This window comes from Paramormyrops kingsleyae, chromosome 7 (genome assembly GCF_048594095.1).
Source record: "Paramormyrops kingsleyae isolate MSU_618 chromosome 7, PKINGS_0.4, whole genome shotgun sequence".
Classification (NCBI taxonomy): domain Eukaryota; kingdom Metazoa; phylum Chordata; class Actinopteri; order Osteoglossiformes; family Mormyridae; genus Paramormyrops; species Paramormyrops kingsleyae.
In genome coordinates, this window is record NC_132803.1 from 22,544,356 (window position 1) to 22,561,000 (window position 16,645).

The 16,645-nt window shown below is 42.5% G+C and overlaps 1 protein-coding gene across 2 annotated transcripts in view; it reads left to right on the forward strand.

The window, feature by feature from the left end:
- Positions 1–6,994: 6,994 nt before the first annotated feature.
- LOC111855600 (carboxyl-terminal PDZ ligand of neuronal nitric oxide synthase protein) overlaps positions 6,995–16,645 on the forward strand; it is a 62,702-nt gene continuing 53,051 nt past the window's right edge. The window contains exons 1-2 of one of the 2 annotated variants that reach the window (XM_072714512.1): positions 6,995–7,623; positions 9,404–9,475. In XM_072714512.1, coding sequence (XP_072570613.1) covers positions 7,519–7,623; positions 9,404–9,475 — 177 coding nt within the window. In that variant the 5' untranslated portion in view covers positions 6,995–7,518. Of the gene's footprint in view, positions 7,624–8,060; positions 8,793–9,403; positions 9,476–16,645 lie in introns of those variants that run through there. The other variant, XM_072714513.1, reaches the window with a different exon arrangement.

Sequence of the window (16,645 nt, forward strand, 5' to 3'; positions counted from 1 at the left end):
AATACTGAACAAACCTATGAGAAAACCGTTGATTATTAGCTTGATCTTACACCTTTCACTTAAGTATTTTTTTTCAAAGAAAATTATGGACTTTAGTTTCCTCAATAAAAACTTACGCTGCATTTTCTGGTAGCATTTCAGCACTCTCACCCTGGATGGTAACAGCAGTCAGTGACTCCTTGCTGCACTCCAAGGCTGACGCCACGTTTTATGTCTTCCATCCATTGCAGATGCTTCTTTCTACACTAGCAACAAAAAAGACACTTTGGTCTTCCTCTTCATCCCCTTCACTGATATATCCCACAATCACAGAACCATCAGCGAAGAGGTGCATCGACAGTGTTGTCCTGGGTCAGGTCTGGACTGGGATTAAAATTCGGCCCGGAATTTAGGCTCCCCCAGAGTAACTTTTGGTGAGTAAGGGGGATAAATTTTGGTACATACTCATTGACCTTGGTGTGCCAGACCCAGTCCAGCCCTGAATCAGGTGCTCTCAAAAACCATAACACATATGCAGTGGTCACTCGGTGAGGTCGTCTGTGATCATCGAGGCAGCCACAGAACCCGCAACCTGCATCACCTACCTACTGCACTAGCTGAGCAGAAACTAAAGCAGTTAGCAGTGAGATACTGTAATAGCGGTAATGCTCGGTGTGTGCAGACGGGATGTCGCGCTTGTTTCTGAAGATAAACAAAAGGCGTACCTTCTATGCATGCTCCTGCCTGCTATCACTAATTAAATAGGTGGATTTAAAATTGTTTGCAAAGTATTAACACTCTGGCTAGACTGTTTCATCTCAGATGTAATCATCCCTGAAAGAGGAGGGGTTTGACCCTCGTGTCCTGGCCAAATTCATACGATTGGACCATTTGAAAATTTGTCCATCCATCCAGCATAGGACACAAGACAGGCGAGCAGCCTGGACAGGATGTCAGTCCATTGCAGGGTGCACACACACATGCACACACTCACACACTCACACACTTTGTGAAATCATGGTATAATCACCCTTAAATGCAACACTAAACATTAGTGGCCGTAGAAGCAACATATAATACACTTTATGAACAATGTAAAGCTGATTGCGAAGGTGAGAAGTGCCATATTAACACATGAAATGATTTACCTCTTTGAATGCATTTCCGTTTTACTGCTGATTTTACTTTCCTTAATCATGCACTGATTGCTGGATGACTCCAAAAGCCCAAAACCACAACCACGAACCAGTACTACTTTAGTGCAGAGGTCAGGTAAAAATCGAGACCCAGATTTTCTTCAACCAACCAGGTGAACATAAAGAGTGACAGACACACTCAACTGGTTGGTTGAAACAAAATCTTGCTCTTGATTTTTACTTTCTGAACCTGAATTATCCAGCTCTGCTTTAGTGTCTGACCACATATTTCATAATATTTAATATAAGCAGACCCCTTGCATAGCCCTGGACTGGTTGTGGGGTCTTTACTTGGCACGCCTCCTTGTCAGGCTGGTGGGCGTTGGTGAGTAGGATCGTCAAGGTCTTCGCTCAAAGCTGTTGTGACGCTCACTTCTCGTCAACTCACAGGTATACCTTTATACCTGTCGCTGGGGTTCGTTCTGGCTTCATGGTTATAAAGGAGGCAGGCGATGTTTATTGGGATATAATCATATATTTACTCTCCGCTTAAAAGTACAAAACTTCCCGGCTCAGCACTACACTTTCACCCCTGCTCCCCGCTCCCGCACCAACTCTCTCCCTCTCTCTCTCTCTCTCTCCTCCGCCTCTCATCTCACCCTTGCGCTCCATCCGCAAGCTCAGAGAAGTAGACCCACTTCCCCATCAACATAACATAGCCAAATTAAACTCTTACACTGTCACCAGCCCGGGTCATGGATGGCCCTATGGGTGCTGAGGAGGTCTTTTCTGATGCTGCATGTCTTTAGCCCCCAGAATTTTTTAGCCCCTCAAATAAATGTGTTTTTATTGGCTTAAGTCATGAATAGCTTTTTATATTATGTATAACTTTGGCATTGCCCCCCTCTAATAAAGACTCCCTATCCATTCCATCCATACCCCAAATTTCCCAGGGGTCCTCCCACTGTACTTAGGGGGCACATGGAGGGGCAGACAGCTGCCTGCTTCCCTGGACCAGTCTCTACCACTCGCAGAGGCTGGCACCTCCAGCACTGTCCGACCAGCCAAGCCTGCTCCGGCCCTGTCCGATTGGCCCAGCCTGCTCCGGCCCTGTCCGATTGGCCCAGCCTGCTCCGGCCCTGTCCGACCGGCCCAGCCTGCTCCGGTGCTGCTCGATTGGCCCAGCCTGCTCCGGCCCTGTCCGATTGGGCCAGCCTGCTCCGGCGCTGTCCGATTGGCCCAGCCTGCTCTGGCCCTGTCCGATTGGCCCAGCCTGCTCCGGTGCTGTCCGATTGGCCCAGCCTGTTCCGGCCCTGTCCGATTGGCCCAGCCTGCTCCGGCGCTGCTCGATTGGCCTAGCCTGTTCCAGCGCTGCCTGATTGGCCCAGCCTGCTCTGGCCAGTGATGGGATTCTTCCTAGAGTCACTGCTGTTTCTTCGAGGCCCCGGCTCCACCTTTCTCATACTGCTAGCCAGCTCTCGTCTGCCATTCGTCTGCCCAGCTATGGTATCCCTGAGATCAGTGTCCAGGAGCTCTGTAACCCAACGCTCCAGGTCACCTTGGGACTGGCTGTCTTCACAACCTGCTTTTCAAAGTCTGATAACAGGTCAAAGATCCCGCTTCTGGCACTAGTTTCACACCTCAGAGAGTATAGAGAGGCAGATGGAATATAAATGGAGGTAAAGATCTGGTGTAGGAATGAAAATAATGTTTTTATTGTCACGAAAAAGAAAATGGCATTGACATACCTTACCACTTCCTTAGTCACAGACTCACCCTCTCACACTTACCAGCTCGCACCCACTCCAACTCATGGTGGCACTATTCTTGCACAGGCAATCAGCTGCAGGGGATGATGGGAAGGCAGCAACTGCGCTTTAAAGTCAACCCAATTGCTTGGTACATTTTGAAGTCACCTAATTGCCACTAGAAGTCATTGTTCTGCGGTTTATCTTAAACCTGTTGCGTATGATTAACAGCAAATATGGCTTAAAGAGAGATGGTCAAAGTTTAAATATATCTAGAAATTAGATATTGTTAATATATATATCTAATTTTTCAACCTATAGATTGTGTTATGTAGGCAACTCAGATTACAGGCAGCCCCCAATTTATGAGTGAGATCTGTTCCCTAAGTCTGTCTTTAAGGTGAATGATTTTATAAGTAAGTTACAGTATAGTAATAATAAAATTAATAATAATAATAATAAAAGTAGCTACATACAGTACTGTACTGTGCCTCGAGCTGATGAATCACGGAAGCTGGCCAATGTTTTCACAATTCACAATGCTATTATGAAGCATTGTATTTAACCTGAATTTTTAATATGGCAGGCCGTTCGTGAGTACGAGCTACCCATAAGCCGGACATTCTTAACCTGGGGACTGCCTGTAAACCATATTTTAAATATAAATATATATATTTTTTTTATATATTTTAAATTAAGTTATCTAAAGAAGAAAAGTATTCAGATAAACTGAACATTTTCTTCAACCTTGCATTGTATATGTGCAGAACTATACTGAAGATTTTGTTTGATTATGCCTGTTAAAACAAAAAGTGTTAGACATATCTTACTCCAATCTGCCTGCAACGCCCACCCTGAATAAGCACCGTTCATTTTAGGGGTCAATTTTCAGTCATTGGTTGCTACTCAGATTAATACAGCGAAATATATTAAATGGAGCTAGAATTTGAGTCCAGACATTTTGAAGGAAATGGTTCATAGATAACAATTCCCACTTTGTACTAACAGGCAGCCAGAAATAATACATTTAACTGATGAATATTTTGATATCATTTCAGGGAAAACAAGATAAAGTTAATCTGAAGAAAAAAACTACCTGGAAGATGAAGAGCAGTGAATGAAATAAAACTCTACAAGTCCTGGCTACAAACCAGAAAAAAAATTGCACCACTGGATGGTGACAGACACTAGATTTGTTCCAGTTCTAAAATAAAAATCTGCTGCGTAGTGAGGCTCAGGTTCGGCTGGCAGTCGCTAACCAGAGATACATTTGCATGCAAATTATCCCTATTATGCAAAGTTATTTCACAGGGTAAACAGGAGATGGAGTTTTTTTAATGCATTCAAAGAGATGTAGCACATACAGTACAGTCTAGCTCATCTCTGCTGGTTAATCCATTCACTGCAATTGTGGATGGACCAGCTACATCATCCCTTATACTGTATATATCTTATATCTATATCACATTTTATTTGCTTATTTTGATTCACTCAAAGAATTCACATTCCTAATCAGCCTTTAATGCTCAACAATTGCCAACAACTGTTCAAAAAAATAAATTTTAATTTCATTTGTATAGTGAGTTTTCACATTACATTGTCTCAAGGCGCTTTACATTATCCCCACCCAAAGCCCCCAGTGAGCAAGCCAGAGGAAACAGCCTCCCTAGAAGGAAGAAACCTTGGGAGGAACCAGACCCAAAGGGGCAGCCCGTCCTGCAGGGGGCAGCAGAGGAAGCCTTAACCCTAACCAGACCCAAAGGGGGAGCCCGTCCTCCAGGGGGCAGCAGAGGAAGGCCTAACCCTAACCAGACCCAAAGGGGGAGCCCGTCCTGTAGGGGGCAGCAGAGGAAGCCCTGACCCTAACCAGACCCAAAGGGGGAGTCCGTCCTGTAGGGGGCAGCAGAGGAAGCCCTGACCCTAACCAGACGCAAAGGGGGAGTCCGTCCTGTAGGGGGCAGCAGACTCCACACGGGAAACACACACAGACTGCATAAGTCTCAACATTCTAGACCATCGGTTCTTAAATCAGTCACTGCAAACCTCAGGTCATTCATCCATCCATCCATCTCCCATAATGTTTAGGGGTGTTGCATGGCTCTGTGGGTTAGGAACTCTGGTTCAAGTGCCGTGGCCGGCAGAATGATGCCATCATTGGGCCCTTAAGTGGGGCCCTTTCCCAAATTGCTCCTGGGGTGCTGGACACTGGCCGACCCAGTGCTGTGACCCCCGAACTTACTCTGACCTGTATATGTGTCTGTGTGTCTCATGGAGAGTAAGACGGGACAGGAAAAAAAGACAGTTACGCCACAAGCATGAATTAAGTGTCACTATTCTATTATTCCGCACAAGGTCAAGGCGGCCCTACCCCAGAAAACAAGAGCCCAAGGCAGGGCCCACTCAGTATGGAAAGCCAGTCCATCCTATATTCAGGGTGACTTACTTATATACAGCACAACTTTCCAACATAGTTGCCCTGAAATGCTTAATAAAGATTCAGCAAAAACTGCATCATAAATTAGCACAACAATTAAGGCGATACAAAATGAAAGTGTATACAGGTATGTTTGTGTTGTTTGTACCGAAGTTACACGCATCTTGGTTATTTTTGTTCAGCTCTGTTTTGGACAGGCAGTGATTATCAGCTGAGCAGCTAATTGTGCTGTATATTAAAACATGGCTGTACTACAGTATAATATAAAGTTCCATTCTGAACGCATTCAGCAAAACAACATGCCCCTGACACGACTGGTCTACAAATTTTTCTGCTTGTATGTTGCTACTTGCATTCATAGTGGCTTTTTGCAGGAGATCTTTATGTGATATTACGTGCTGGATTTTGTCCAGAGATGGTTAGCAGAAGCAGGAGAAAGTGATGAAATCTGATTTTAATACATATTTAGCGAGAAATGGCCGTCCAGACAGGACCAGAGTCATTTCTTTCAGTTGCGAATTGATCTTTTTCAGCTGGTCAGTGAGGGATGCTTCTCGATGCGCTAAAATTACCAGAGAGCAGTTACGCAGATTTTCACAGCTTCCTCTTAACTTGATTATTTTGCGACATGGACCTTATGCGCAGCGCGTGGCCGTTTGGTACCTAAGTGTGTATTTCATTTGGGAGAGCTGATTGGTTGGAGGCAGTTCCTTGTAATGAATCATCAATTTATCACCCATTTGTATTTGAAATGAGCAAAAATGTCGACCCTTTAAAGTCCCTTATGATCCTTTCTGAATTCCAAATGCAGTGTTTTATATGTGTGAAGATGAGTCCTGGGGACAGATATCTATAATTCACGAGCTCTTTCCAGCTGCTCAGGATACGCATTGTATTAATGCCTTTGTTGTTCCTTTATTCCTGCAGTGTTACAGCGATTATCAAACATTATGCATCATTCTTCTCTTTTCAACAAATAAATGCATTCGTTTGGTTCCATTTAGTGTATCACTGAATGTATTTCCCACTGACAAAAATATTAATGGTTAAACTGTTAATTTTTCAGTAACAATCTTATCTGGGACAAAAATAAATTTGTAGGATTTTATAAAAGATTCTTTTCAATGGTGAATCTCATCTTAGCGCCTTTGTCAACAGACTGGATCGAAAGTTTTCTTTAATCAAAAGGAGTTTAAGTTCCACTTTGTTCCAACAGAGGGAGCTCGTTGTTACCGTTCGTTCTCTCTAGTAGCGCTTGCTTGTGATTTTTGTTTATTTCATAGAAATTCAACCCGTAAGACCATATTACTGCATACTATACAAAAATAGTTTGAAAATGAATAAAAGCCATTTATCTTTATTTTAAAAACGATTTGGGCGTATTACAATAAGTGATTCCCAGTACATTATTTATGAAATATCAATTTATCCGTAAATGGATAATTAAACACTTAGATCGGTCTGCCTTGCTCTTAAGCATTTCTTGTTTCACCAAAATAGAAGACTTTGGCGCATTGGGCAAATTGCATTACAGTATAAACATCGATAGCATTCAAACATAATTAAATAACTTCCAATAACGTAGAAGATATCTCTGTCCCAGTGTACCCTGGATATCTCTCTCCCATGCTACATTATCTGATTGAGAAGTCCTGATCAGGTCAGGGAAGCTGAACGAAATGAATGCAGTGCAGTGACCTGCTGGCACCGGGAAGGCACCCTGACTTTAAAATACCACACTCGTGCCATTCAGCCAGTACTTCATCATGTGATATAACTTTACCCCAATCGGAGAGCCTGATGAGCAGATCCGCTGCTGATGGTGAATTGCACATGTCCCTCTGGCCATCCACAAGCTCCAAAGCAGTATTTGCACACTGATGGTATGCAACGTGTCTCTTCCGCAGTTTCGGAAACCCGGGAACGCAAGAACTGGGGCTTGCAAAAGGAGATCTGGTCTGCGTATGAACGGCAAAACAGGCTCACACGCTGGGAATAATAGGAAAATCAGGCGCCCGATCCGATCCTTCCTGACTGGGTTCCTCATTCGGGACCGATGGCGATAAGGGACAGTGCGGCTTTGGAGCGGTCCTAAGTCTGCAGCTTTGGTAGGGGAGACGTGGATACTATGCTCTAATCGATTTCTGCTTGGAAGTACAGCGGCTCAAGTGCTACCTGTGACTGGCATCGCACGTCTGTTCAAAATACTGTAATAAGAAAAATGCCGGTGCGAAACCGATACAACTTGGTGGATGATATCGGGGACTCGCGGGTTCCGCTTCACAACGAAGAGGCATACCAGCATGGGATTAATTTTCAAGCTAAGGTGACTTTTACATTTTTTACATTAATTTTGGTATAGTCTATTTCAAATATGTGTTTATTTCCTGATTGTTTCGGGATGTGCTCGGATTTGCCTATAATGTACTGTAATAGTGCCATTGTGGGACCTTTGGAGCGCTTCCCTCACTTGAGCGGGACGCAGTATTTCAAAGCCACAGGTAACACTGGCAGGGATTTACCAGGATAAACTACGGGAAACTGTTTCACGATACCTTAAAAGTAACACAACTCACAGCTTTAATAAATCTACAATGACATTTGTTATCAGTATGCAAACAATATTGTCTCAAATTTAGCTATTTTTTACAATACTGTTATGAAATATATATATCGGTTTCTTTAAGAAACACACAGTTGAACTTTGCTTTCATTTTCTGTTTTCATTTTAATTAGCATCATGAAGTAGTAACATTTGTAAAAATTCATTCAAGTCAATGTATTCTATCAGATGAACGCAGTTGAACTATTTTGGCAAAGGGATCGAGAGGGCAGGATTATCAGGACTCTTTCACAACGTTTCTGTAATTTAGTTGAATGAGGAACAGAAGGGTTTTCTTTGCGTCTCTGTTAGGCAATACTGTTACATTTAGTTTAGTTGTAACTAAAATTAACATGGTTATTTTGTTGCATTGTCATGTTTTCAAATGTTACCTGTATTAATTAGGGAAATAGTTTGGTGTATCTAAATACTTATCTTTGACACCAGCAAAATTTCTCTTTGATACTATCCATTAACATTTAGCCACTCTCAGAACTGCACAGCTGAGACAGGCTTACTGGATTGTGCTTAAAACAATACGTACTATTAGTGGTCATCATTGCGCTCTGCATCTAAATGGCGATACAGTGTTTGTTGCTTGAGTATAGCAGTTAGTGACCTAACTGGAACGACGCAATAAATTTAATTGAGTTTAAGTAATATAACATGCATGCAAAGCAAAGATTTGTGTAGCTTTTAATGGTTTGTATGCCGTTCCTGTTTGCTTTAACTTTCAACAAGAAACATAGGCCTACTCAATGTAATGCACGAGACTGGCATCACTATACGCTGCAAGCAGTGGCAAGAAAAATAATTCATGGTTGGAAAACAAGAGACAGCGTTTTAAAACAATGAGTTTCTCGATGGAATACCTTGCTGAACAATTACGAAGTGTAAGTAGTGCCCAGCTGAACAGTTTGCATGGACTTTTATTTTGAAAGGAAATTAATATTCTTCCTTACTAATTTACTAACTCTTCAAGATTAGTAAAACATGACAGACAGGTTGTTTGCGACTTGTTATTATTTATCTAAACGTTTCCGTATTCTAAAATTTAAATCCCAAACTGGAAATTCATTTTTTATGTAAATATCATGATCTGGCAAAAATTAATAAGGACAGTGCGGTCATCTGCTCTGCCAGTTAATTTAAATATAAATGTTTTGGGCATATCTTTTTATCAGCAGAATACATAACTCTATTCATCCTTCAGCACTTTAGGACTTAAACATCTGATCAGTATCTGTTTGATCAGTATCTGTCTTTCCTTTACCTCTCCTGTACTTCACAGTTTTATGCTCTGTGAACCATATTGAGCATCAGAATATTGCAGTGATCTTTATCTACTTGGTTTTGTATGGTATGTTATGCTGGTATCATAACATCAGTCTTACTTGCTAAGTGGGAACTTTCACATGCTGTGGTTCTCAGATAGACTGAATTTTTTTGACATCTTTGTGTTTTTAGGATGCCTTGTAATGACCTTTGTCACTCTACTTTGCAGTACGTGGGCAGCTTGGATGTCCCTCGACCCAACAGTCGCATGGAGATCGTCGCGGCCATGAGGCGTATCAGGGTAAGTTAGGGATACAACGGCAGAAGCGACAGTGGGGGCCAGTTGCCAAGGGGTCTCCCCAACATACTGTCGCTGTCTGATGAGAAACACGTATCTCCAAAATTCTATTATTTCAGGAGCATAAAACAACACATTTTCTGAGAGAGTTCTTTACAAAACAAACCCAAAACAACACAATGAGGAATCCTTAGCATCACAGACAGAAACCTGCCTTCACACAGCTGTCAGTGGACGGTTAGCATGGATTTCTATGGACTGTTGTCAGTGAGGCAGATATGCCGGAGTCAACAACATACAAACTAATCCTGCTTTATATTCACAGTTAATAACGATGTCAGTTAGCTAGATATCTAACTATCAATGTTAAGTTGTTAAAATTAGCAATATAAAAGACCATCATGAATACATATGTGAACTAGTACAAACATAAATAAATAGCAATAAAGTCGCAATTATCAAAAAGTGGACATATCTGGTTTTCTTCAGACTGCGACAGTATTCCACTGCATCACTTTCTGGAACTTCTGGCCAGTGTGGCACCATCCTGTGCTAGCGTAGGATGTGATATCATGCGGCACTTCCATCAGTTTAGAAGCTAGAGGGCCTGCTAGTAAGTTAGCAAACTCGTGACACCCCCAGCTTGCTAAACGGTGGGGTCACGTATCAGGGCTAATAAAAAATTAAATGTTAGTGAAATTTGTAGTTTGAACCACATGTCTTTGATACTAGAGCACTTAGTATGAGAGTGGAAAGGTTCAGTTTAAGGTGGCATAAAATGACACAAAAAGCAGCTGGAAGTTAATGTGACGTAACATAGGAATTCCAAGCCAACCTAGCTCATGACGTCACATCCTACGCCAGGACAAGGGGCCGATACACATGCCTGAAAAATGTTACCTGAATTAATTATTATTTTTAGCCCAGTTTCACCAACAGTGTTAAACCTAAAAGGATTTTTAGAGTGGGCATCCATTTTATAAATGATAGTGTTTCATGTCCACCTTAAAGGAGGGACCTACTGCAGCTGCAGCAGCCAGCTCTCTCTGAAGGAGCCTCCTTTGCTGTTAGCCCTAAGTAACCGGCCTCTGAGAGATGGGTTCCTTTTTCTGAATAACAAAGTGACTTTATTTTAGGAGACTGCTGCTGTACTGGACTGCGGGGGGGGGGGGGGGACTGACAGTAAAGGTCATGGCTTTGGCAGTCATTCACTGGGCAGAGAGTGTGCGCTACCTCCGGCCCCTCACTGTTATCAGAGGCACAGATCTCACTGTTATCAGAGGAACAGATCTCACTGTTATCAGAGGCACAGATCTCACTGTTATCAGAGGTACAGAGCTCTCAGAAGGGTACTGTTGCTTTTAATTAAATGGAATTCAGTGCATGATTGGTTCACATTGCTCATGTTAATTTCAGGACACTATATCAGAGATTGCAGCTGGTGGGTAATCTGCAATTCAACATTGCTCAGCTAAAATATGGCTGTTATTAAGTTGACTTGTTCTAATTAATGAAATGATAATGAGATTTAACTATTAAGCGTGGAGTTCCTGATGGACTGATAGGGGCAACAACTTAAAGTCAGTTGCATTTTGGGAATTTGTGTGAATGACAAGGCTTTAATGTCAAATTAATGTACATAATCGATACTACTTGTTGATTGTGGCTTTAGGAGGTTCAAAATACAGTATTGTGTTGTCGTTACGGAGCGAACCATGTGTGCTTCAACATGATATTACTTGCATTGCAGAATCTCTAAAGCACTATTGATCACTCAGTTACCTCTGGAAGGAAGCTGATCCAATTTACTAGTTGACAGCAACTTTTGCTGAATCGCCACTCAAAGGTGTCGCACACTCTCTGGTACACATTAAGTCTTGTATGCTTGAAGTTTGGATCGTAATTTTATGCCTTCAGTCATCAGATTACCCTTAAATCCAGAATCCGCATACCTGAGCTAATCTGCGACTTTGTTGTTTCTTTACATATTTTCCTGCCTCATTTTCTTTTGACTGTCACGATGGCTTATAAAAGTTCAGTTTTGAAAGCTGCAATTAAAAGATTTTGTGTACCTTTACAAGCTCGAACCTGTGTTCAGTTATCCTAAAATTATTTGAAACAGTTGATTATTTACTTGGTAGCTGCTTCTTCATGGATAATCTGTAGCTTTCCACCAGGGATCGGCCTGCCACTCTGCTCACAGTAAGGAGTTGCAAGATGAATCGATGGGTTGCTTATCATTTTTAATATATAATATGTTTTAGTATGATTATATTACTACAGCAATCCAGCAATAGTAACTATACAGTAAGAACCACGGCGAAATCTCAAGTGGGATGTTAAATTTGGTCATTTTCGTATAGCTGTTTCTGTATCAGGGGTGACAGGTGTTAATAGCGTGTTAATGGGGGAATGTAAGAGGTGTGGCTCGGCTTTCGCTTTTTTCCTATCCACATATATATGATCAATAGGGGCTTTTGTCAGACTTCACTCCTCCCAGGTATTTTGCCTTTCTCACCTTTCGTAGGCGCTTTAATGAAAAGTGCAGTAGCCCACTGAGACAGGTCAGGTTGCTTAGCATTTTCGGCTAAGTGACTCAGAGGAGCCAGCGGGACGACACTGTTGCCAGCAGCCCCTTAGCCGCTAGGCTACACCCTGAACTAGCCCCTTAGCTGCAAGGCTATGCCCTGAACCAGCCCCTTAGTCACTAGGCTAGACCCTGAACCAGCCCCTTAGTCACTAGGCTATGCCCTGAACCAGCCCCTTAGCCGCTAGGCTACTCCCTGAACCAGCCCCTTATTCACTAGGCTAGACCCTGAACCAGCCCCTTAGCTGCAAGGCTATGCCCTGAACCAGCCCCTTAGCCGCTAGGCTACTCCCTGAACCAGCCCCTTAGCTGCTAGGCTACTCCCTGAACCAGCCCCTTAGCCACTAGGCTACGCCCTGAACCAGCCCCTTAGCTGCTAGGCTACTCCCTGAACCAGCCCCTTAGCCGCTAGGCTACTCCCTGAACCAGCCCCATAGCCGCTAAGCTATGCCCTGAACCAGCCCCTTAGCTGCTAGGCTACTCCCTGAACCAGCCCCATAGCCGCTAAGCTATGCCCTGAACCAGCCCCTTAGCCACTAGGCTACTCCCTGAACCAGCCCCATAGCCGCTACTTCCTGAACCAGCCCCTTAGCCGTTAGGCTACTCCCTGAACCAGGCCATTAGCTGCTAGGCTACACCCTGAACCAGCCCCTGCTCAGACAGGTCGCTGTGCTTCCTAAGCCAGTCTAACAATAGCTCTCAGTGAGATGGCACCGGAGGGCTCCCACCCCCCCTCTTTTTGCAGGTTTGTAGAGAAATGAGCCCTTTGGAAAAGTCACACCAAAAAAAAAAAAAAGGCAGAGATATTTTTGGACCAGAAAAATTAGTCCAACCCATGGAAACTAGGTCTTTAGAACAGTGATGTGGACTGGGAGCGCGTCTGAGGATGCATGCAAAGCTCATGTAGCAATCCCTGTAACAATTCATGAACACAACAAGGAAGATAGCTTATTAACACTGCTAGTAGCTCTTAATATGATCAATTTAATTTGCGGAAGGGGTAGCAAGAAAGGTCATGATTTTCTAGTACGACATGTTGATGTGGTAGGTGACAGGACTCTGTGCCATTCAGTTGTGTCTGTGGTTTATAGTTGTGTTTTATAAGCTTGGGGAATCGCATGAAATTTGCATGATTCTTTACATGGTTATGTAACTCTGTCTTGGTGCTTTATTAAGTGCTCTCTCTCAGGTAGCAGATTAGCTGTTTGGAGATGTTGGCACCTGGCATTGCTTAGGCAGATCACTGAGCAGAATGACGCTGCCAAAGCTGCCCAGGGCCAATTGAAAGGACGCGTCTTAGCGGTCCCAGCCCACCTGGGGCCACTGCTCAGTGCCAACACATAGCTCTCATTACGGTAAAAACTGGGGCGATGCTATATTATCTATAATACAGGTCACATCATTTGATTCTCAAAATGTTCTATGTCTTTGCTAAGATGAGCACAAAAAGCTGCTCTGGCTCCCCTTCTTTCTATCCTTGAGCAGACTGCTGGCTTGATGGATATTGAAGGATCTAGGCAGCTGCACTGTTGCAGCTATTTTTGGAGGATAACAGGTAGGTTTGTAACAAAATCGTAGTTGTAAAACATTGTGCTGGGGGCCAGACCAGATAGGCACTTTCAGGGTCTGACATTTAGGTTTGACACTAAAACCATACCCCAGTCTATTGGTGAACGTTGATGTGTAATAAGCAGTAATAATTGAGGTTTTTTTTTTTAACTGCCGTATCATTTGTCTGCATCCATCCATCCATCAATCTATCCACTTACTTGCTGCTTATCAAGAATAGGATCTGTGGGCTACCCTAGGAAACAGAGGGCATGGAGCAGAAGACACACTATCCATCACAGGACACACACACATGACCACACACTATGGAGACATAGTACAGAGAATCCAACCAATCTAACCACATCTTTGTGGGGGGGGGGCAGGCAAAAATGGATATGAATGATCAACAGCCCAGGAGGTCTGAGGACAAAGTGCTACCAACTAACCATTCATATGTCACATTCAAGTAAATTGTTGTGTTATGTGACACAAAATGTCATTCAGATAATACCATTATCGATTTCAGATTTCATCTTGCTTTCATGTTCTTTATGTCGATACAGATCTTGAAGCACAATGTGGAGTGTACAGTATATTAGATAGTCCACAGGAAACCTGAGTATGAGTTTTTGTTATGTTTTGTATGAAAACTCTGCTTGGAGAAAACATTCTTACCACCACTGACTGGGGAGGACGGAACCTTCCGGAAACACTGGTCCATACTGGCGATTAGAAAGCATGCTTAGATGATCTGCTGTTATTAGGATACATTCTGGCACTATTGGGGTGATGCTGTCCCTGAACCTTGTTAGCTTCACTTTAAAGTAGCCAAAACACAGACAGATTTGCATATCCATGTGAATAAGAACTGTGTGTCAACTGTTGAAATGGGCATATTATTGATGATACTTTATTAATCCAATGGAGGGAAATTTTGGTGTTACAACACACTGAATGTGGTTAGGTATGGTGTTGTAAAGGTCAAATCAATGCCCCCTTGATGGAGGAATGAGGTACCCAGAGAATCTCTCTGAACCATTGAGAAACTCCTCAAGTCCTGTTTCATTTCTGGTAATACTGCAGCTGGCCATTCAGCCTGTGACCTTTTCACCTGTGATACCTTAGCTGGTCTCTTTCATGTCCTGAATGCTTTTTTTGTACTATTGGTGGACTTGAATAGTGCTTTTATTAGCTACTTGCTATGTTATGTATTGTATAGTTCTTGCTCTCATTCTACTTTGCATTTGTTACTGCTCATTAGCTGAAAGCTCAGCCTGGCCACACTTACTCCTAGCTGGCTATTTGATGGCAGAATGTTTGTAAGGTACTATCTGACTCGCTTGGACAAATAAATCAAATTAAATCAAATCAAATCAAAAAACTTTATTTGTCCCTGAGGGGCAATTTGAGTCACGTAGAGCAGTGTTGCATAGACACAGAACCAGACATTAAAGAAATAGAACAAATAAATGAAACTAAAAAATCAGAATAAAGTAATAATAATAATAAAAATAAAGAAATAAGTAATAAAATGGTTCTCAATATATACATAAGGTGCAAAATTGCAGTTGCAGGTAATTAAATTAACAGATTAACATAAGGTGCAAAAATGGGGAGGTCAATAGGTAGTGAGGAATGAAATGTGTTATACCTTTATGTATGTATGTCATATATGTCAGTGCAAAGGACTAATGTGAAAAGTAATAATTCCTCAAGCAGGAATAACTCTTTAATCCCATCCTAGGTCATTCCCTCAAAATACATTTTCCAAGCTAAGTTAGGAGGGGCGAAAACTAGCACACGCCTTCCTCGTTGTGTGTGCTCAGAACTGCTCACTCGCTTTCACTCTCCAGGCTATACTGAGCAGCTGACTGCCATTCGCCCGGCCTTCTGGCTGCGAAGGCCAATCAGCCAATCAGCCAATCAGCCAATCAGCCAATCAGAGGTCAGACTCAGGTCCTTGATGTGGACTGCACCCTTGTTAACTCACATGTCACATGGCACGTCTTCAGTATTTATCATTGTCCGGGGGATTCAGCTACTGTACTTTGGAAGGGCTAATTAATCGGAATTACCGAATTACCAACCTCCAGTGTTATCTTAATGCTGCGTCATTCCTAAGTTCTGTTTTTAAACATAGAACTTAACGATTGAACATAGCATTAAGAAGGCTTCGGGAAACTCACCCCCAGATTTGTTGCCGTTTGTGTGTCAGAGATTTTAATTGTGATTTTGGGAAATTTAATCTTATATTCTTGTTTATCTTTTTGCAGTGGTGAATACTAAATGTACTGTAATTGATCCTCTATTTCTGATAGAATAATATTATTAAAATATGTGTATGATCATTTTTAATTTTCTGATAAAAATGGTTGCTTTTATATTGTAATGTGCACGTCACCACTTCAAACAACAACGTTTTGCTGACAGCTGACACACCCAGAACATATTTTAATGTGTATTCACCTTTGGGAATGCAGTTGGAGATGCTGAATAGGCTGCAGTGACCACAGCTGGTTGTCTGGGTAACACTTCTGAATCCCCAGTGGGATCCCTGGTTCAGGTGAAGGGTGACTTATATGTGTAAGATGTGATACGTGACCAGAGGGGTTTTTGTCGGTAAAAAGGTGTTACCTTAGTCGCAATCAGAGTCTGGCCTTTACTGCTCAGACCACCCGAACACGTACGCCAAACTGAATATGTATTCACATAAATAATAAACAACTCTCAAAAGATAATTGGAAATTAACTGAATTGGAAATTAACAGGATTTGAACTGGATGTAAATTCCAGGAGCACCTCCTTGTAATTATGTGTTACCGGCTTGAGCTCAGCCATTATCCCATTTATTAAACCCTGGGTGGTCTTGTTATATTACTTTCATGTACATCACATGATACATATGAATGTGGTGTATATATTTATGTATATATAGACTGACAGCACATTCAGCACCTTGCTGTCCCACTTACCACCTACCTAAGCCTAAAAATACCCCCCCCCCCCCGGTTCTGTTCATGTTAGACACTCAGGCA